The sequence below is a fragment of the Aquarana catesbeiana genome, linkage group LG04, assembly GCF_042186555.1.
Source record: "Aquarana catesbeiana isolate 2022-GZ linkage group LG04, ASM4218655v1, whole genome shotgun sequence".
Classification (NCBI taxonomy): Eukaryota; Metazoa; Chordata; class Amphibia; order Anura; family Ranidae; genus Aquarana; species Aquarana catesbeiana.
This window is the reverse complement of record NC_133327.1, coordinates 275,089,950-275,112,969: the sequence shown is the minus strand read 5'-3', so window position 1 is coordinate 275,112,969 and position 23,020 is coordinate 275,089,950. Positions and strand designations below refer to the sequence as shown.

The 23,020-nt window shown below is 39.3% G+C and overlaps 1 protein-coding gene across 1 annotated transcript; it reads right to left on the bottom strand.

Moving 5' to 3' along the window:
- Nucleotides 1–592: 592 nt before the first annotated feature.
- CHRD (chordin) lies at nt 593–21,798 on the bottom strand. The gene is made up of 23 exons (XM_073626606.1): nt 21,169–21,798; nt 19,395–19,498; nt 16,468–16,594; nt 15,977–16,117; nt 15,447–15,564; nt 15,096–15,192; nt 14,870–15,011; nt 14,638–14,775; nt 14,126–14,202; nt 13,822–13,969; nt 11,672–11,778; nt 11,417–11,533; nt 9,765–9,921; nt 9,081–9,322; nt 7,120–7,233; nt 6,763–6,969; nt 3,483–3,576; nt 3,180–3,230; nt 2,985–3,082; nt 2,004–2,115; nt 1,384–1,541; nt 1,111–1,210; nt 593–822 (listed from the first exon to the last, which is right to left on the bottom strand). Exons 1-23 carry the CDS (start codon nt 21,293–21,295, stop codon nt 758–760), a joined length of 2,841 nt encoding a protein of 946 aa, XP_073482707.1. The 5' UTR covers nt 21,296–21,798; the 3' UTR covers nt 593–757.
- Nucleotides 21,799–23,020: the final 1,222 nt, after the last annotated feature.

The following is a 23,020-nucleotide window of genomic DNA, read 5'->3' as shown; positions in this document are numbered from 1 at the left end:
TATCAGCAGTAGGCATGTATGTACATACACATACCCAGTTGTTCTCATATCTACAATGTAATCCTTGTCTGTTAGCAATCACTTTTCATTCAGTGCTGCAAACCATCCCATGTCACAGGATGCAGTAGAGTACATTATAGTTGTATGCTGTGATAAATGTTCTCCCAGAAAGGTACTCAATTTCTTGGGTGTAGCTAAAACTGGAAATGCTTCTGCCAAACAGATGAGCTGATCATTTGTTAAAGTCTGCATCACACTGTCACATTTTACACTTTGTACATCCCTTATACAGAACAGTAAAGGGTCGGTATGATATCATATTCTTGCAGTTGCCTATTTAGGGAAGCTCTGACATCATAGTTCTGCAAGTGTTATCCTTACACAGGATTACCAAGGATCAGTATGAAATCAATCTTGCAGTTGCCTCATTAGGAAAGCCATAACATCGTAGTCCTACAAATGTGTTGTAATGGAAATTACGGCATCACTGTCCTGCAGTTGTCTTCAGATGATTCCTAGTAAATAATACCATAGCATAGTTCTATGGCAATTCTGAAATTCTTGCTGGCAAAGACAGTTATTAGGTCAGATCTGTCTTGAGGTGTTTTTTGGAGATGGGTAGGATATCACAGAGTCATAATGTTCAAATAAAATATCCAAAAAGAGTATATGTCATCGGAGAGTCCTGCAGTGACTTGAAACTGTATCCCTGGGAATATCAAAAGATTCTGAATTCCAAATTCCCTTTCTCTCATCTTTAGTAGCTCCATGTACCCGCTGGCTCCTCAGAGTTGTACTTCTCATCTTCTTCCTGGGTTTGATCTACAAGTGAAGCAGTATCATTAGAGAGGGGTGGTGTAGAGTTGTTCTCTTTAGGGTCATTATAAAGGACAAGGGGGCACCCTTTACATTTGGAGGAAGAAATTTAACCTTCACATATAGAAAGGTTTCTTTACAGTAAGAGGTATGAAAATGTAGAATAGACTCTCTCAACAACTAGTTCTGACCAGCTAAGTAGATTGTTTTAAAAAAAAGAGCTGAATGCACAAGAAAGACAACATTTTAATAAGGTTGTGTGATGCATACTGCATACATTTGGAAGATACCTACCATGGCAGTCACTGCAGCAAAATCCATCTGACTCCCCTCTAGCTTTACATTCAGGGTCACTGCATTTCCATTTCTGTCTGTTACACTGAGGAACACCATCCTGTCAAGATATAAGTGGTTGCATTATGTCACTGTGGAGTCACAAGTGTTTTTTCCCACCACATTAACACTGTCACACTTAGCTATATTCTGACATTTTAGTGAAATTATACTTTATCATATTTCCTCATCATTTTTGTCTGAACCCACACATGTTCTACGATTTCTACTTACCACACAAACACAGGTCAAACACTTCACCTCTCCTCCAAGTTGTAGAAAAGTTGGGTGCCACTTTTCATTGTTAGAATACACTTGACCCCTCACTTTGCAATTCCGTGGTTCATCAGACTGCATTCTTTCTACCAACCCCACAGGGTTTTGCTCCTCCTCTGTAAGGGAGAATGGTCCATTGGTGTTATTGGTAAAGAAGGTGAGAACATAAAATATTTCAAGTGCATCACCTAGAATGTTTCTGATAGTTTGGAAGGGTTATAACATCTATCAGGTATTAACTACTGGCTGTGTCCCTACTGGAGATATTTCTGTGCACCTCCTATGAGGTCACTGTAGCAGAAAATGCGAAGAACCTGTCAGAATTTTATTGCTGTCTGTGTCCCTGTTGGGGAGGTTCTGCTCCATTCCTGAGTGATCACTGGGACAGAAAATGAGGGTCAATCTCCCTAGCGGGGACACAGACAACAATAAAAATCCTTCCTCACTGCATCCAAACCTTACCTTCTTCTTATTTACACATTCATGTAATGTGAAAGATCTAACATACTGTCCTTTAATAAATCTCATTAAAAATGGCTTTAATATGTTTCTCTTTGCAATATGCCAATTTCTCTCACCTGGACACTTCTTGCAGCAGTCCATTGGGTTGGCACGGATTGGATTAGCACAAGTAAGCCGTGGGCAGGTCTTTCTCACGCAGTGCAGGTCTGGAAGGTCAGGTGAGGAAGTCTAATAACAAAAGAGATGCATGAGTGGATTATATCAATTTATCAGCAGATACATGTTTATAGGACATAGAAGGAGTAGCCTCCCTGGCGGTTTTCCCGAGTGTGGCTCGGGGTTAAAATTCAGGACCATTAGCGGTAACCCCGAGCCACACTCGGGATTGCATCGCAGGATCCTGGTGCCTCCTTACTTACCTTGTCCCCGGGATCCTGCGATGTCCCCCGCAGTGTCCGCGGGCTGTGTCCTGTTCCGAAGCCTCTCTGTGCCAGGCTCCGTTCCCTGCGAGCGTCGCGACGCACGGGGGCGGAGCCTGGCGGCAAATTCAAAAAAATGTAAAAAGCATAACACATACAGTACTGTAATCTTACAGATTACAGTACTGTATGAAATTATTTCACATCCCATTTGTCCCCAGTGCTCTGGCCCATGCCCTGCATGCAGTTTTATATTGCATATACTGTTCTTTCTGCCTGGAAACTGGAGATTGTCCATAGCAACCAAAAAGTGTCCCTTTACGTCAAAAATGGCTTTAGACCAGCTAGAAAACAGCGATAGTAAATTAGAACACTTGCAGAATTGAGCGATAGTGAATCGTGTGGAAATTTATTTTATTACTATTTATTTTTATTTTTTTTAATTATTATTTTTTTTTTTATTATATTATAATTTATGTTTTTGTGTTTCAAACTTTATCATACCCGGGATATCTACTAGACTCTTGTTTGGACAGATTTAAGTGTGTTATTGTTAAGAATTACAGGCCTACAATATAAAACGCCAAATTTCCATGCAAAATAATTGTACCGCTTTCAGCACCTAAAATCTGAAATAATCATACCGCCAGGGAGGCTAAGAAATCAAGTAAATCATACCTTGCAGGTGCAAGTTGCACAAAGGACTAGACCAAAAGGTTCAACCACTGGATGCCAATGTGTACCAGCTGTCCTCCAAAACCCATTAAAATAACACCCTGCAAAAGAGTAGAAGGATTATTGTCAAGTAACTAAGTATCCACTATGAGGATGGAATAAATAGTGCAGAGAGGAAAACTTTCAAACTGTTCTTACCTTCAGCTTGAGGTTTTACAGGCTTTTTCACTTCCAGGTTTTCTTTCTTTTCTGAAAAAAAAAGCCAAATATTGGTATAAAGGAAAAAACTGAGAAGGAACTTTATATTGTGAAAGGTAAAATCAATTTTTGTTCCTAAACAATTTGTTATAGTATTACAAATGGCTAGTTATTTCTTAAAAATATATTTGTATTCAAACTCTGTATCTGGATTATAGCCCTGAGTCTGTATTTTCTATTTTTCCAAAAACCACAAAATTATATCTCATTAACTCATATAAAATTGCATCTTGAACAACTTACCCTCACACACTGGACAGCACTGGTCAGACAATTGGACAGGCTCAGTACAGTTCAGAGGCTGGCACACAATAGGGTCACAGATCACAGTGCGTCTCTAAAAGAGAGATTGAAAACAAAAATTCAACAGATTAAATAATGGGAGACAATGAGGAACCTCACAGCGATCTAATGCCGCGTACACATGATCGGACTTTACGGCATACTTGGTCCAGCGAACCTGAGTCCGTCGGACAATTCGATCGTGTGTGGGCTCCAGCTGACTTTTTTTTCTCAAAAGTTTGACGGACTTAGATTTGAAACATGTTTCAAATCTGTCTGATGGACTCGAGTCCGGTCGAAAAGTCCGCTCATCTGTATGCTAGTCCGACCGACAAAAACCGATGCTAGGGCAGCTATTGGCTACTGGCTATGAACTTCCTTGTTTTAGTCCGGTCGTACGTCATCACGTACGAATCCGTCGGACTTTGGTTGATCGTGTGTAGGCAAGTCCGTTCATTCGGAAAGTCCATCGTAAAGTCAGTCAAAAAGTCCACCAGACAAAGTCTGCCGTAAAGTCCGCTCGTGTGTACGTGGCATAAGACATACTTAATCCATATTTTTTTGCCTTTTGTTTCTAGACTACTTTGTGTTATTAAGGAAAGCCATAGATGATTCGATTTTCTTTCCTTCCACCATGGGTCAGTGTTGATGGGAGAGTCCCTCCAGCAGTGCTATTGTGTTCTGCCACCTGGGAGTCTTGCTGGCTTTTCAGAGCACAATGGTCACTGCTAGCAGCTATATGTAATCACATGTAAAAAATCGGACAGGCTGGTTGTACCCAATTCAATCAGTGGATCGATTTAGGTACAACCTGCCTATAGATAGATCGAACTTTGTCCGCTCCCTGCTGAACCAGCTGAGATTCGATCCATTTATGGCTGGCTTTAGAGTAAGCATAGATATATAAAACCTAATTATACATCTGATCTGAAATAAGAAATATACAGCAATAAAGAATACCTGATTGACTGAAGAATACTGCAACAACGAAAATCTAAAGCTATATTAAACCTATTTTTTCTTAAGCATTTTCAGCTGCTAATTTAATAATTTACTAAGTATGCAGCTTATTTATCTTGTAATTCTTGCCTATGTTCCATTTTAAGCTGATGTCCAGTTTCAAGGTGGCTCCTTTCTCTTGCAGCGTCCTATGGAGCCACCCTTGCATGCAGGGACTAGAGTTTTGGCTCCCTAAAGTGTATGCATCAATAGAAACACACAGCCCCATAGCCTAGGAGGGCATTTTCCTGCTCCCACCCCCTTCCCTTCTCTAAGCTAACAGACTGGCTCCAGACTGCACTGGCCGCTGTCTCCAGAGAGCAGGAGCCAGTAGCATTGAAAACTGTAAACAAGCAACTGCTTGGGTAAGAATTTTCACAAATAGTTGATGGTTTATTACTGCTTTAAATTCTGATTTGTTAACGGATGTTTGGACACAAAGGAGTTGATTTACTAACAGATTTGAGAATCTTCATTAAATAAACTGTAGCTGTGTTCACTTTTGGGGAGATTTACTAAAACCGGAGCACTCAGAATCTGGTGCAGCTTTTACGTCAGCTTGTTCAATTAAGTGTTGACAAAGAACCTGGAAGCTGATTGGTTTCTGTGCAGAGCTGCACCAGATTTTGCATGATCCAATTTTAGTAAATAACCCCATATGAATACTCATGCACAGATGAAAAAAAGCAGGAATTGGCTTTTCATATGATTGGATAATTAAAGCGAAACTGTACTTAATTTATTGGGTGAAGAACCCCATTAGTAAATCAGCCTCAACCTGTCATTTCTGATTTTTTTCATAACTTTCAATGGGATCATACACAGATACCAAAAAACAATGGTTTTGAATACATGTCACCAATGTTAGACATAGTCGCAGTACTGGGGGAGATTTACTAAAACTGGTGCACACAGAATCTGGTGCAGCTGTGCATAGTAACCAATCAGCTTCTAGGTTTTATTTCCAAATCTTAATTGAACAAGCTGAATTTAGAAGCTGATAGGTTACGCTGATGGGTTACTATGCCCAGCTACACCAGTTTTAGTAAATCCCACCCAGGGCCACCCCCATTGTCTGCTCCCAGTCTTGTCTTTTGGGGATTTTTTATGTATAAAATCTTTAAAAGCTATAAAGAATAAAGAATGCACAAGCCTTGCTTAAATTTGGGACACACCACAAAGAAACAAGTGTGGGTGACATCACGAAACACATCACCTGCCTGCTGCTTGAACTTGTTGGAAAATAGTGTTATAGACCTTTAAATGCCGTCATCCTAATGTAACAGTTATCTATAACACATAGTCATATCAGCATACTATACTGGCATAGCAGTTATATGTAGCAGAATAATAATCAAATGAGCAGAGCAAAAGAAATATTTGTTTTGGACCAAGATTCTTCTGTGTACATATTTATTTTCTTTTAGCAAACTGAACTTCGGCTTTGACTATATGTATGTTAGATGTCATCATGGCCCTGTAGACAGTCACATGGAGGCAGTAATTGCTTATGTTTAATGTATGTCAGATGCTTTGGCTAACTTAAGTGTCAGAGCTATTATAGCTCAGTACACAAAAGCTAAGCTGTTACAGATGACAAGACTTGCTACTAATACTTTGACATAGATAAATAACATCACATACACAAATTAAACTTGCTGCTGCTTGTTGTTGCAAGTATTTCTAGAAGTTGCTGATTGCAAAACAAATTTAAACGGATAGCATTCTTCTTTTCTGTAACTAATTACAAAATAATATAACTTTTGTACTGCAAAATGTCTAGCGTCAGTCTCTCCACATTTTGTTGATAACCTGGGGAAACATAATGAATGGGAGTGTAGACACATTAGCCTTGAAATCCCTATTATCTGCGACACAGTAGGGTTGATTTACTAAAACTGGAGAGTGCAAAATCTGGTGCAGCTCTGCATAGAAACCAATCAGCTTCTAGCTGTTTTTTTTGTCGAAGCTTAATTGAACAAACTGAAGTTAGAAGCTGATTGGTTACCATGCACAGCTGCACCAGATTTTGCACTCTCCAGTTCTAGTAAATCATCCTTATAGTGTGACACTAGGATTTGACGTTGTTTGCTAACCGAACAGCTCAACTACACTGCAGAGTACATGAGCATCATAGGAGATGTAGTTCCAAAACATCTGGGGTTCCAAGGTTCGCCATCACTGCTCTATGGGCTCTTTAGCGACACACTGTGATTTCCTATAGGCTGGAAAATCTCCTTACCTGACAACTGCATACTGTGCACTTCTTGTCATAGTCAGGAGCCCACTTAGATCCATGAGCCCTTAGTTTTCCTTCAAATTGACAAGATCTGGAATCCTTTGCAAGATCTTCTGTGTGACGCTGGCTGCTCTTCTCAACTGATTCACGCTCAAAGTCCTCCGGAGACAGTGGTATACTTCCTGATTCACAGCTGTTTGGAATATGTACCTGTTAGAATTGGAATAGGTTAGAAGTACATATGGTTAGTGTTCATCGAATTTAGTTATAATATCACTGTAACAGCACGCAATCAAGATCTAGAAATCTGTAATAGGGTGTTTTAAAACAAACCATGCATTAAAAGTCCATCATACTTACTCGACCCCGAATCTCTCCACGCGGATTAAGCTTTGTGCTGACTTGGATGAATGCAGTGCCCTGGTTGAGGTGGCTGAACAGTTCAAGATCAAGATCCTTTACACTACCCTGAGCCTGTTTAACATTAGAGAAAAAATAGCCTGTCATTCGTGTTCAATATTCAGATTAAAGTTATTAGAACATATTCCAGCCCAAGCTGGATAGAGGCAGGAAGGGTTTAAAACTTCTGCAAGATATTTACTGCTATCCCTGTTGAGGAGATTTTTCCATCAGATTTTAAATGCTGTCTTTGTCCCCATAGAGAAGATTTCTCTTTCTCTTGTATCTAACATCTGTCACCAGGATGTGAGGAGGAATCTCCCTCATGGGGACACAGACAGTATTAAGGTTTTTTTTAAAAGGGGTTTAACCGTTCCCCATTCTGCTAGAAAAATGTCTTTTATAGCTGCCGTCTTTCCTGGGAAATAGACTGGAAGTTGGGATATTTTCCTTCACTTTTTGTTCTGACAAATCTTCCAAACAGGGGCACATACAGCAATAATATCTTACACACTCCTATCCAAAATTAAAAAAAAAAAAGTTTGTGAAGTTGAGATTTAATATAAATCAAAATGAAAGTGTTACTAAACCCACAACAGTAAAATCAGTCTGTATATGCAGTAAAGCATGCTTTTTATACTGACTGTGGAACCGAAGGGGTTAATCCGGTGCATTGTGTAAAAACGCTGTGTGATCCTGTCTTCTCTGATCCTGCCCTTCTTCCACTGTCTCCTAATAGTACAGAGCCTTGGGGAAAGCTGCACATGTTCAGTTTGGTGAGAGGTTATTTTTTTCTTGGGAGGGTACATGTAATCGGCACAGGGCCAATCAGCACTGTCAAGACAGAGGGTCAGGGGTCCTGCAGCCTCATAGGACAATGAGGGGAGAATGAAATCTCCTCTTACAAACTTTAACCAGACGCTGATAGAAGTCACAAGACTGCTATATACTGCTGATGAGAAAAGGTATTTAGCAGTTTATATTTACTAAAATAATTGTATTTCCATGTTCTGTGTACTGTGTGAGACCAGATATAGTGAATGCGGGGTCCTGGGTTTAGTAACACTTTAATGTAGTTTATATAATTTTTTAAGTAGGCAATGAATATACACATTGTTAATGCAACACTGTGAGCAAATACATGTCAGGTTTAATATATGCAGATGATGTGTCACTCACTTCTAAAATCTTGGAGGTCCATTCAGGCCCGTCGCAACAGGACAGGCAAAACAAGCAATTGCTTGGGGCCCTAAGCTGGCCTGGGGCCCCAGCCGTGCCGCCGCTTCCTATAAGCTGCAGCCTGTAGCGTGGCCGAGCTCCTCTTCCTTCCTCCTGCAGTCCGCGCGGTACAGGACTCAGGAGATTCAGTTTCCTGTTCCCGGCCGGACTGACAGGAAGTGCACACACTGAGTGCTCACTTCCTTTCAGTCCAGCCGGCCGGAAACAGAAAACTGAAATTCCTGCCACGCGGTACGCGGTAGGGAGGGGGTTAAAAAGAACAAGGGAGGGGGTAATAAGGGGGGCTTTGCGTGCGTGCGAGGGGGGGTTTGGGGGCCTCCATGTCCATTTTGCTTGGGGTCTCCAAATTCCTTCAAACGGCCCTGGGTCCATTTACACTTTTGCAATCACTATGTACGGTAATACAGGTAACATGCATTGCTGTGCCATTCATTTTAGAAGGCACCACAATTGCACTAAGGCAACATACCTGCATTGTAGTGTGCTGCAAGGCTTAGAATTGCACACTAGTGTGTTAGAATGTGTTGTAAAGAAAGGGTCATGTGCTTTCTTTAAGCACCTTAGGGTGCCACCCTAAGGGCTACCTTAAGGCAACACACATGTGTGACATAAACCACGTTAATGCGCATGCATTAACACACAAAGAAGTAAGATGGCCCTGCGTCACTAGCCTCTAAACTCACCTCCGATCCATAGAAGCCTTTCAGCAGCCTCTTGTGACCATTTGAGTTGTCACTGACTTCACCTAGTTCAGCAAAGCCATGCAGATGTACATTGAGTGCTGCATCCTCTGCACGCCCCAGACCAGTCACCACAATCTGATAGTGCAGGTGGCAGTGTTCATCCAGAGACACCCAGGCATGACCGGCTGATCCTGTCTTCACGGGTGGTGACACAAACTGACCAGCCAGGGGGATTGGAAGATCTAAAAATATAAACAGATGTGCAGAATGTTCAGCAAATAGTTCCAAAAAGGACAGAAAGTATGATTCTCATTAGGAGAATCAGCCAGCAAAGAGTTACACAAGACTGATTCCCAGTCATGAGCCACCTCCCTTTGTGAGGAGCAGGGAATATGAAACTTTCGTGAGCCAGGAGGGTGGGAGAAGCATGAAAACTGCAAGATTGACACAGAGGGAAGAAAGAGGGAAAGTTTTTTTAATAGATACACTCATTTAGACGGTTTGCAAGCCACAAGATTATCTCTATTGTACATCATTTCTGGTAGATCACACAACCTCAAAGCCACCTTCCATAGATTTTATTATCTTACTGCATTTACATGAATGGATGGCATAGATATTCATATATGCAGTTATAGAGATGTAAGATAGATCTATATACACACATACAGTCACCACACTTACTCTCATGTCTGGCCCACATGCCGCTATATAGTAAAGGCGTGATCTGTCCTCTCAGTTCTCCTTCCTGGAAATCTTTGCTGGCTACATTAAGGAAAAGTTCGCTCTGAAGTAACATGTGCAGATCCCGGGCATTAGCGCCTGTCCACAACCCAAAAGCCTGATCAGAAAAAGTAAATAAATGATGGATTAAACATAATTTGTAGAGGAATTTAAAAAAATACATTAAAAAAATTGAAATGAACGTGTCCGGTGCATTCTTCTATCAACTTTCACTGGTGTTGCTATACAAAACTGATAGTTACTACAAGTTAAAGCATAGCATTATTCTTTGCTTTGTTATTAATTCCCAAACTTCTGGCTATTTTGGGGGGGATTTACTAAAACTGGTGCACACACAATCTGGTGTAGCAGTGCATAGTAATCAATCAGCTTCTTATTTCGGCTTGTTCAATTAAACTTTGACAAAAAATTCTCCAAGCTGATTGGTCACTATGCTCAGTTGCACCAAATTCTGTGTGCACCAGTTTTAGTAAATCTCCTCCGGTTTGTCTTTGCCTACAGATTCTATAATGGAAAAAAAATCAATCTTCGGATAGTTTTCTTTTCAAAAACTAGTTACAGATATATATTAAAATCCTCACTGTAAACAAAGCTTCCCATTACCAATAAATTCCTGAGACACAGATAATCTGGTATCCTTTCACAGACATGTATACTGACTCACTAGTTGGAAATCACTCAGATATTGCCACCAGCTGTGCCGAAAACTACTGCAATTCCCTGATTTACTGTATATACCACTTCCTAAAGTATGCCCCCAAGTGCAATGTTTACCTTCCATCTTAACATATCCTTTCTAAAATGAATACATGAGGACATTTATAGTGTTACTGGGTTCTACCTCACATACATGTTTCCTTCACAATACATATAGAGGGCATGACACAAGTATATAGAATGCTTATCTTATATAGAAAAGGCTTTTCAGTCCCTTGCACAGTAGCATTTTACATTAGTCCAGTATGCATTCATTTTCCTTCTTGTATTGCCTGCATGCATGAATATGACTTCATTCTTGCTGTAGGTATGCTCAACTGTTGCTTTATTGCTCAGTGCTCTTCAAAACAACTTCATCCTCCCTGTCCATATGGAAATGGTGCACTATCCACTTATTCCAAGTAATGAATAGTTAGTCTGCAATGCCCCGTACACACTATCGGATTTTCCGACAACAAATGTTGGATGTGAGCTTGTTGGCTGAAAGTCCGACCGTGTGTATGCTCCTTTGAACATTTGTTGTTGGACTTTCCGCCAACAAATGTTGGCTAGCAGGTTCTCAAATTTTCTGCCAACAAAACTTTGTTGTCGGAATTTCCGATCGTGTGTACACAAGTCCGACGCACAAAAGTTTACGCATGCTCGGAATCGAGCAGAAGGAGCCGCACTGACTATTGAACTTCCTTTTTCTCGGCTCGTCATACGTCTTGTACGTCACCACGTTCCCACATTCGTAATTGTTGGCCAACATTTGTGTGACCGTGTGTATGCAAGACAAGTTGGAGCCAACATCCTTCTAACAAAAATCCACGGTTTTGTTGTCGGAAAGTCCGATTGTGTGTACGGGGCATTAGATTTATCACTAATTTTCTTACCATCCCATCATGGAAATCCTTAGTTAGGTCATGCAGAATATTTCTCTTAATCTTTCTTCGAGGTTTGGTCTCCAATGTCACAGCTGTCACTTCACTCATAATGGCAGCAAGCTGTAGCTGTAAGAATAAGTCATATATTAGAGTGACCACCAGCTAATGTCAGACATTGGATAAGGACACTGCTTCTCAGAAATGTTTTCCTCTACTTCATAATCTACAAAATGCGAAACCAACATGATCACTTCTAAAGTGTACCTGATACTCCACTGTCCCATTTTCATGAAGTGTGATAGTTGCAGAGCCCACTGATCCACTTTTTGTTGGGTTCAAGGCATCTCCTCCAGATAAAACACTCTGCAGAGCTGTGACAATAGAAGAGGTGTAAACATTTCATAACTGTAGATCATATGTATATACACATCAGGATGTTTCGGCATATTACAGGTATCGGTTGACCAAATTTTTTACATTTGACTTCCCTCACAATAATGCCACACTCACAACATATTCATATAGTTTCACATACCCCCATGTGAAATAAGATGGGTGCTTCATAAAATGGCACCTTATAATGAGCAGTAGGCACCCAATGATTCTCTTAGTCTCTTCTTATTGTTCTTCAATGCAGGAAAAGGCAAGACAAAACTACCAACAATGGCTACATTTTCTCACATGGCTTATTGACATCAATAGTTACAAAATACCCCCAGTTTTCTCCACATAGGCGTTTTTATGTATGCAATAATTAAGCTAAGACCAGAGGTTTTGTGGCATTAGGCAGGGATTTTGGTTGTCCATAGCAATGCTTATGAGGAACAGATATTTATTTTCAGCCATAAGTATCATTTTTTACACCTGACCAAGGCACACCACTATGTGCACCCTTATTGTAAGGAAGTGATATGCATGTTTGGTTAAATATTTGAGATTAATTTATATCTATAGTCTTTAGTATCCCTCTGTTGCACTGTGCCATGTTCCTCTGATCCACAAGTTTTCTCACCTGTACAAAATTACAGTATCTATACTGTATATAGTGCAATATATGAGGATTCCACTGTACCCTATTTTCTTTTATAAATATCCTCACTAATAACATGCAATTTACTGGGGTTGATTTACTAAAACTGGAGAGTGCAAAATCTAGTGCAGCTCTGCATAGAAACCAATCAGCTTCCAGTTTTTTTTTTTTTTTTTTTGCCAAAGCTTAAACGAACAAGCTGAAGTTAGAAGCTGATTGGCTACCATGCACAACTGCACCGTTTCAGTAAATCAACCCCGCTGTTTTCCCTCTGCCTTTCCAGCTGCATCACCTCTGAATAACAGGCACATGCAATAAACAAAAACGTATTCCAGCTAACCATTTCTCCGAGCTATGGCCACCTCCACAGAGCTTGGCTATGCACTCTTCATAGAGTAGTATGTATTCAACTAGAGCTGTTGACATGGATAACAGATTATTCAAAACAATTGTACTTTCATGGGTTCAGTATAATCAATATGACTGACACGACAGCCTGGCCCAACTTTCTGGGTGCCTTGCTTAGAGAAAGATAGTAGAACCTTTAGGTAAGATACTCTTGCTTGATAGACAGGGGAATCAGCTTGCAACCATTCTAGTGCATAGGTAAGCTACTCATGGTATAACCAGCAGAAAGTTTGGCAGCATATTTAGAAAAGATGAACATAAACAGTTGCTTTATGTTTGAAATCTAGCAAAGCCTTTTACAGAGAAATTTGGGAGGAGATAGAAGGGTTGATTTACAAAAGGCAAATCCACTTTGCACTTCAAGTGCACTTGTAAGTGCGGTCGCTGTAGATCTGAGAGGGACATACAAGGAAAATAAAAAACAGCATTTTTGCTTGTACATGACTGGATGATAAAATCAGCAGAACTTCCCCTCAGATCTAAAGTGACTGCACTTCCAAGTGCACTTGTAGTGAAAAGTGGATTTGCCTTTAGTAAATCAATCCCAGAGCCTCTAACCCATTTTTACTGCTCGTTGAGTCCCTCATTTCCAGAGAAATGTTCCCTCACTTCCTGCACTGGTTATACCTTAATGGGACATTAAATGAGGAGAAATCTTCCCAATGGAGACACAGACAGAGGTTCTAACCTTTTTCCAGTCTAATAAAAGTGTTTTATTACTGTCTGTACCCTCACTGGCAAGACTTTCCCTACTTCATGTCTTACTGATATGCAGGAATTGAAAGGAAACCTCCCCAATAGGGACATTGATGACAATACAAAGCTGAGGTTCCAACACCTCCCTATGCAATTAAAAAGTTTTAACTGGAATTTAACTTTAATCCTCAAAGCTGTTCAGTCTGACTGTATCAGTCAACACCAATCACCTGTACAACTTGGCACACTGGCCTGTTTTTGTCTAAAATGTTTTACTTACTGTCACATGACTTCCTGACTGTAATAATGCCTGAGATGCGCTGTCCATGCCTTCCCTCGGTCTGCACTGCAATCTTCAGCTGTCCCTGGCCAAGCCATTGCATCTCTCGGCTAGAGAGGTCTGGCAAAACCTCTGCAAAATCTGGCTCCTGAAAGGGACATCAAAAGTGATTAGATAAATAAAAACAATCATTACATTTAGGATAGAAGGATATAGAACATTTAATATAAAAAGAAGCTACTATGTTGGGTTATAGGAACTTTATATAACTGAAACATATAGCATAGTTATGACTGTCTCCTACCTGTGTTGTAATATTGGCGTAGAGCTCCCTTATAACATGATTGTGATGTATGATTTGCACAGTTATTGGAATCCTTTCTGTTGCGGGAAACAAACATCAGTATAATATAAAGCAATTCCTTGACTTTTATCTTTGTTTTTCATCCTCAAAAAAAAAAATCCATTTTCTTTTTGCTGGACTACTTAACTATACAAGTGCTATACTAAAAATGCACATTTAGCTGGTTTCCTACTACTTTCCTTCGCCGTCTTTCTAAATTGTAGTTCTAATGTTTGTGATCAGTTTGTTCCCCTGTCCCACCTAGATTTTCCCAGCACAAACAGATCCTGATACAACTCCATAACAGGGAGTTCCAACTCTTGAATGAAGAATGTTCTATGTCAGACATGTAGCACTTGAATAATACAATTTTAACACATTTTTATAACAACTGATAAAATTCCATAGTGCTGTGGAGAGGTTATAGATGACTGTTGTGCACAATGCTTTCTACATAATCCCAAACGTTTTACCTCGCTCTCCTCCTTGTATTCCTCTGAGCATAAGGATGAAGTGCAGATTGTCATCTACATCACTAAGCGTCAGCATGGCAAGACCTCGTTCCAATGCTTCCTCTGTACTTTCCGGTGTTAGAAGGGCACTAAAAGATTCTGTTAGAAATAATAAAAACATTTCCCGTTGAATAAAAGCTTCATTATTATCATAAGTTTACTGTAATTTATGGTTATTTTTCAAAAGCACAACCTGAAAATAAAGCTTTGTGACGGACAATCTTGCCAGAAATTTCAGGCACGGAAAGTACTGTGGTCACCAGAGAAACAAGAACGTGCCCTAAACGGAGAAGGTGCAGAGAGGGACGAGGAACGGACCTCCATATGCCACAAATCTAGAAAAAAAAAAGATATAGAACTTATACATTGAGGCAACAAGGATGAAAACACAAAGCAATAGGCACTGCAACATGACTTACTGTGTCACTATGTGGGTACCCTATTCTGTGCACAGGATGTTCAAACAACACAGAGCCATCAGGGTCTGTGAAACGAACTCGGGAAAGGCCATGTATCCTAAAGAAAAGAAAATAGCACCAAATGAAGTATATAAAAATAAGAGCACGTAGATGACAACATCTAAAAGTGCAATAAAACATGACTAGCACATGCATCACAGAAATCTCTAGACTGTGTAGCAGTATGCAATAGCTCAACCACAACCAATAAGTGCAAAGTCAAAGAGAGTGATAAAGAAAACATCTAAAAAGAGAACATCTAAAGATCTAAACAAATGAACAAACGATACAACAATTCAGAAGCAATCCTACCCTTTGTATGTGATGGAGAACAGTAAATTAGCACGCTGCAAATTGAATTTAGCCTTGGCAAGACCGCTATTCACTGGGGGCCACACAGGACTGGAAGCAGTCAAAAAGGCAACGTATTCTGTCAAAACAAACACAGACCATGTACATAAACACCACACTGTGCATCCAAACATGTGCAAACAAACAGTCACAAGAAAAGTTGCAAGTGTACAGAAAATACTTTGCAGGCCAAAGTTACAAGAAGGATATATCAGATTTTTTTTCAGATTGCTGAAATTATATTAAATTATATTACCAGTGCCTGAGATTTGAATAAATAAGAAAAGAAAGCGTTAAAACTGAGCAATGTCAGGATTTGGCACATACCCCCACGCTTCCCCTCCTTTCCTAATAAGCAAAAGCTGCATTAAAGATGTTTTCAGAAATGCTTACATATTTGTTTTTTTGTTTTTTTTACTCAATGTTATAAACTAATGGAAAATAAAAATCAGTTTCTAGTCATTTACATTGTTTGAGTTTTGTGTTCATACCTGTACGGCTGTCTTCAGGACCAACGTCATCAGAGCTGAGGTAAGAACGATCATTATAAAGATCATCGTCTTTTTCTTGGAAATACTCAAACTCCTCCAAGATAAATTCTGATTTTTTCGGATGGAGGGGTAGAGGAAGAGCTGAATTGAGAAAGGAAAAAAAAAACAAGTTAAGCCTGAAAAGTTGCAAAAACATGTAAGGAAAAAATATCATGGGTGTTCAAGTCCTATTCACCTTTGTGGGTTGTGACAATGTAATATTGGGTGGTAACGCATGTGTGTTAACACACCACAGGGGATAGCAAACTGTGAATAGGGCCCCAACTGTTTATTATATAAGGCCCTCAGTAGTTAGTGATGTAAAGCTAAAAATCAGCAGACACAGAATAAAATGTTTGATTAATTGATAAATATTGCGCAACCTTGCAGGGTAATAGACCATACTGAATAAGGGCTAACCAATATCTTAAGATTATATAAAAATATCTTACCCTTAGGGCAGACTCGGCAGCACTGTCCAGGCATTTCAATAGGATTGGAACAGGTGATTGCAGGACAATGACTCTTAATGCTTTTACAGCTGATTTTACCAGATGTTTTTCCCCAATGGCCCCGCTGCTATATAAAAAAAAAAGATATATACCAGAAGTTTTACAGAGGCATTTTTTCTGCACAATCAAACCAAAAATTAAACTAACAAGTAAAGTAAGCAAGAAGATTTAAAAAAAATAATGAGTAATTGACATCCCTGAGCTGCATCAGTTAAAGTGAACTTATTGGTTGACATGTTTTTAAAGATGCAGGTTCCAGGCCTGTCATCCTAACCTCAGCTTTTCTCCATAGTAAGTTTTTGACCTGGAACAAGTATGCAGGATGAGATCTCAAACTTTTCAAACTTCATTGGCTGCATTGTTGTTTTATTTCTGTAATTCACTAGCTATCCTAGCCAGGAACCTAATGGCATCTTTGAATCCTGAATCTTTAAAAAAAAAAACAAGTCAACCCACAGGTTGCTACTCTCATTTTGACCAGAGGTATTAAAGGCTATAATGACCAGGAGGAGCATCTTCCTATTGCCTGTCAGTAATTGCCCTCAAACTGAGCCTTCCAATATACAAAACAAAGACCTCCACTTAACATATTACTGCTTGCTTCTTCAGTCTTTTAAATTCATTATGCATCTTGTAATTACCAATCAATCACAACATAGTCAGGATGTTTTCAACTGCTTTCTGAATAGCATTCTCATTTTCTGACTTTTTACTTTTTTCTTTAAAGGGCACAAGGGCAAGCCATTCAACACATTGTACAATACTAAAGAAGTAATGTACAGATCATGAAATCTGTGGCATAAAAATGATATCCTGTATTAACGAATTGTGGGAACCCAGCAACCAGTTGAAAAAAAAAGCTGAAGTGAATTTGTATTATCTTCAAACATATTCAAGTTTTTAGGTATTTTTTTTTTCATTTTTAATTTCCATGCATATGGTTAAATGCATGAAATGAATGTACACCTTTTTCAGGCCCACGTGACATTCAAGAGGAAAATAATGATTGGAAAAGTAGAATGCAACCAAATTCTGACTTTAGGTAGTTCATAGTGGAAGAGAGGGATCACCCCATAAAAGTCCCTTGTGGTCAACCAGGGTACCCTAAACCTTTAATCACACTTTAGCAATTAGGGCTTGCATTGTTTTGAATATTGTATATCCTCTCCTTAAATATATGCCAAAATCTATTTGCTGGTAGCATGGTATGCAACATTAAGAACTCTCCATATTTACTCCATACTGCTTTACCATTTATTTGTATGGGCTCCCAGAATGGCAGTGACACAGTAAAATTCATGCAGGTCACATTTTCTGTTAAGTACCACACTGCAGCACAGATATACTGCACAGCTGACAATCCTATGATTGCTGAGCCATTCCTGCATCAGCTGTGTTGTACATGTGGAACAAGGCTTTGGGATATTTCCATAAATAAATCAACTTCTAGTTCTAATTTAGTTACCGGTGACTTTATATAAATATTATATTTTTATTTGGTAATTTTATTGTTTATTTTATACTATTACAGTATGAAATGCAGATAGTTGATTTTTTTGATATTTTTTTGACAGCTCTCCTTTCCCATTATTTTTTAAACACGAACCCACTTAGACCATAGATGTTGGTGCAGAGGTGCATTTTTTTTTTTTGTAGCATTAGGTGGGTGCATTGTTTCCTTTGTGCATTGGCAGGCATTTCAACACACATTGACATACTGTACATTTTCAATGTGTTTTTGAATTTAGAATTTAGAGTTGATACAATTACCAGTCACTGACTTGTGAATATATGCTACCAATGTATCAAAACTCATTTTATATAGCATTTAGATGCAATGCCATTGACTTCCATGGGCTTTCCAACACACTGAAATGCAGAAAAAAATACATTTCATACCTCTAAAAAAGCTGCAACAATGAAAAATAGGGACAGATGGTATTTTTATTATGGGGAAATTGGACTCATACGTTTTAGTGTGTTGCAATGTGGACATTAAAAAGCCCTCAAACTTTGTCATGTGTGTCCTTGATACTGAAAGGAAAAAACATTAAAATATATATTGGTGTTACTATCTCGCCCCATTATTTCTGGATTTATGAATGTGAATTCATAAATCCATAACAGGAAGCAATTCTACTTTTGGTTGAACTTTATTATAATTTTAATATACATTTAAGTCTAGATTTTGGTAAAGTCCATAAGCTAATTCAACAAAATGACATCTGATCCAATATAATAAATTTGCCTGAAAATATTAAGCATTCTTTTTTTAAATCAGAGAATGCAGTAAACAACAAAATTGGCCGCAACATTTGGCCACTGAAACAATACAAAATATGAAGCATTCTTTAAGGTAAATAAGAAAAATACCAACTTGTCTTTAAAGTACCGTAAATAAGTCATGAGGGAATACAGGTGTAGGCATCACTTTCTTATGAAAATGCCAGTTGTCTGGCTTTTATGTAGACCTTCTGGCTTCAGTTATTTAAATCACTGAGCTAGAACAAGTATGCAGATCAGGCAATACAGGGAAAAAAAGGAAGTCATTAACTGTATACCTGTTTCAGGTCAGTGACTCAAAGCGGTTGATTTACTAAAACTGGAGAGTGCAAAATCCAGTGCAGCTCTACATAAAACCAATCAACTGCCAAGTTTTTTTTTTGTCAAAAAAAACAAGGTGAAGTTAGAAGCTGATTGGATACCATGCACAGCTGCACCAGATTTTGCACTCTCCAATTTTAGTAAATTGTGTTAAAGCAAAACAAAGTGTTAAAGCAAGATAGCATGATAGTCAGGCAGCTAGCATTTTAGACGAACTGGTCAGCACATGCAGCCATCATGACTTTCTGCAAAACAGCACTTACCGCCTCACAACGGCATACCACACAGTAGGCTATTCCAAAGGGTTTTCCCAGATCTGGGTGCCATGTGTCCCCCAGGGAGTACACCTTATTTCCAAGGTGGCAACCTAAAAAATAGATATGTATTAGGCAGCTGAATGCAGGGAACACATCTTCAGAACAGCAAATAGATGAGGAATCTGGTGAAGGAGCAAATACAGAATTCATAAGTTAACACATAGAACTAAGCCCTGAAGAACATGTGCTTCACCTTCAATCTCATCTGAAATATAGAAATCTAAACCTGGAGCAGCCGTTTACTGCTTATACAGAGGTATGGATTTTGTAGGGGAAATGTCCTCAAGACAATTGTTCGTATCAGGAAAATAACAAAATTATGTCACATATGCATCCCACAAACAGACGTTAAGCCCTGCATAGACATTGTGTGCCACAAACAGGATCTCACAGTACAACATGGCCAGGTAAGGAGATGTCTAACATGATAAAAGTGAGGAATACTAAAAAAAAACCTTCTTCTGAGTATGCTAAACATCTAATTAATACATTTACCAGTATGTACAATCTCCCACTGCAAAATGCAAACACTAAATATACACTATGCACAGTCACAGAACGGGAGGCCAACTTGCAGAAACAAAGTGTGACAGATCTATTACTTCTCTCCAGCTGTTGTGGAACAAACTTCAGCAGGTATGGCTGACCAGAGAGTTTCTTGGCACTTGCAGTTCCACACCAGCTGGAAAGTCATAGGATGTATGCCAAAATACACCAAAACTGCCAACCACAGGGGATTAGGCAATGGGTAGGCAAAGAAATATGGAGCCTAACTTTTCTGAATGTGAAATGGACAAATAGCTATGGTTCTACAAGCCAGATGCTACATTTGGTATATTACACTGTAATAATGCAGTTTTTAAGGAAGAAGGAAAAATTTGACACAAAAGTGCAGAACCCTGAATGTCCGAATGAGACATGACTAAATCGTGTTCTGGCAGCTGAAGAGCTCTGTGCAATGGGGCTGCGTTACATAAACATTCTCTCATAACAACTAATAAGCAATTCTCTTCCTATGAGAGCCATTACTGTGACAAAACATTCCCTAAGTCTGCTGAAAAAAAAGTATTTACTGCAATTACAGCTCTGCCTCTTGTGCTCGAAGGCAGCCACAAAGTAAAAGACAGCCTTACCCCACAGGTCAGGGCTCATTAAATGTATGAGGGGGCAAATTGGACATAATCCCTAAACTAGTGTATAGCCCATATAGTCAGGGAAAATGCAACTCTCCTGCCCTGTGCCATTATTCAAGAATCATGATTTGTGCCTGTGCTTCTGGAGGTCCCATGACCCCATAATTACTTACTGGACCCCATCAGACAGATCAGTGCTACTGTACCCCACCACTGACAGATCCATATCTTTGTTTCCATCACTGAAAGATGCATGCTACTGTACCCCAACACAGACAAATCCATACCACTGTACCCCCACCACTATCAGATCTGTGCTACTGTAACTCATTACAGACAGATTTGTGCTACTGTACTCAATCACAGACAGATCCATGCTACTGTAAACCCACCACTGACAGATATGTGCTACTGTACCCCACCACTAAGAGATGTGTGCTACTCTACCCCATCACAGACATATCCTTGCTACTGTACCCCACCACTGAGCGATCCATTTTTCTTCCACACTCACGCAGTTAATTCAGTTAATTAACTAAAAAGAATAAGAAGTACAGTCTGGGAATCTAAGTGTTGTTATCACTCACCTATCTGAGACTTAAATGGCAAAGGATCCTGCTCAGGTTTGATTGGAAGTAGAACTTTGCGACGTGAGGCATCAACATCTAGAATCCAGAGCGCCAGTAGGAGGAATTGGGCACATGTTGTCTTCATTTTTCCAGTTTTCCAGTGGTGTAGGCTGAAGAAATACCTTTCCTCCTTCCAATCCTTAATTCTACCAGATGAGCACTAATATAAATCCTCTTCTCCACTGCCCTGCCACTGAGTCACTTGTGCCTTAGCAGCACTATGTGGCACTATGTGGCACTTTGCAACTACGCCTGTTCCCCTGTCACTCTTTTCTCTTGCAGCAGGTCAAACTGATCAGAGGGCACAGTTCAATCTGAAATAGGCACAGTTAGCTGATGCTTCCTCTTATAGCTGAGTTGGTCAAAAGCAGGTTTTATAGGCACTGTTAGCAAACAAAGCCCCCCCTCCTTGCCCCAGCCCTCTCTCCAATCTTGCCAAAGTATATTGCACTCACTCTGGGAGTTGATGAGTCGCTCAGCAGGGTTTCTGCCTGAGGAAAGTGTCTGTTAACAATATTGAATAGCTCAGCAGGGCACAGCAGGGACTCTGGGCTCCCCCCCAACCTGACACACTCAGACATAGCATCCTGACTCAGCCTAGACCCACCCAAAAGAGGGGAGAGGATGAGCAGAGAGGGGAGAGAGAGAGTGATACACTGAGAGCGAGGAAGAGGTGGGGGAAGAGGATGAGTACAGAAAGAGCCCTACACAAGCACATGCAGAATAAGAGTTAAAGGGGAGCTTAGGCTAGGGGATCAGGAAATATCAATAAAAAATATGACTCACAGCAAAATTATACATAAGAGTTAATACAATAGTTTTATATCGGATCTTATAGTAGCCTCATAAATTAGCTGAAAGCATTATTTTATTTGACATCACCTCCTAACTAACTTTTTTACATACACACATAACTTTCTCGATAGGTATTTTATTGTGCTGACAATTTCCTAAAGAGTGTTATTTTACAGTTCTACTCTGTTTTTAAAAAAAAAATCTAAAATTAGTCATTTGCACTAAATATAATTCAATGACTAAAGTTAACTATTCACCCCTTTGTAAATTACTTTATGCACATGCTAATAAGCATACACCTCTTATAAAAGCATTAAAAAAAATTATATTCTGTCAATTTTTTTTTCTGCAGCATATGCCGTGATCTGCTGAAAAATATCACAGGTCAATGGTCGTAAAACCTGCAATATAAAATTATTTTTTTCCCCCACCATTACTGTTGTGATTGCACATAAATCTAAATGCATGGTTCCTTTAACTGTAAAACACTTTTTGGAATAGCTGGATTTTTTTTAAATGGTTTCTGTATTCTGAAAATCCAAATAAACAGATTTCACATAAAATTATTTGTTTTCATTTTTAGGCATACCATACCAATGCAGACCTTATAAGTGGTCATTTATTTATTAAACATGATTTCGCAATTAGATACTTTGTTTTACTCATCCCAATGAATATAATATCTGCATTGCATCATATGAATATAGAGGGAGCAAGAACAAAAGAGAGATGGAGAGGAAATTGCAGTAGGTGTAAAGAGAGTGATAAATTGTTTGGTAGAATCTGCAAATTACTTTTATACAGTGGCAAACATATGGAAGTGTTTGCTTAACGGATTAGTACTATGCTGGTGGTAGACTTGCCTGGAAGTTACTTTTTCTGAGAAGTAAGCACTTTCTACTGTCTCTTCTGAGTTCAATTGCATTGTGGAGACCAGCTTATTTCTCTTTATAGGTCCAATAGTGCAGTGCAGTGACTATCTTTATTAACTACTACACTTCTATGATACATATCT

Coding starts and splice junctions, on each gene's coding strand:
- CHRD (XM_073626606.1), bottom strand. CDS start 21,295: ATGAAGACAACATGTGCCCAATTCCTCCTACTGGCGCTCTGGATTCTA. Junction 16,118..16,467: donor CTGCCGAGTCTGCCCTAAGG/GTAAGATATTTT, acceptor TTCTCAATTCAG/CTCTTCCTCTACCCCTCCAT. Junction 15,193..15,446: donor TTCTCCATCACATACAAAGG/GTAGGATTGCTT, acceptor TCTTTTCTTTAG/GATACATGGCCTTTCCCGAG.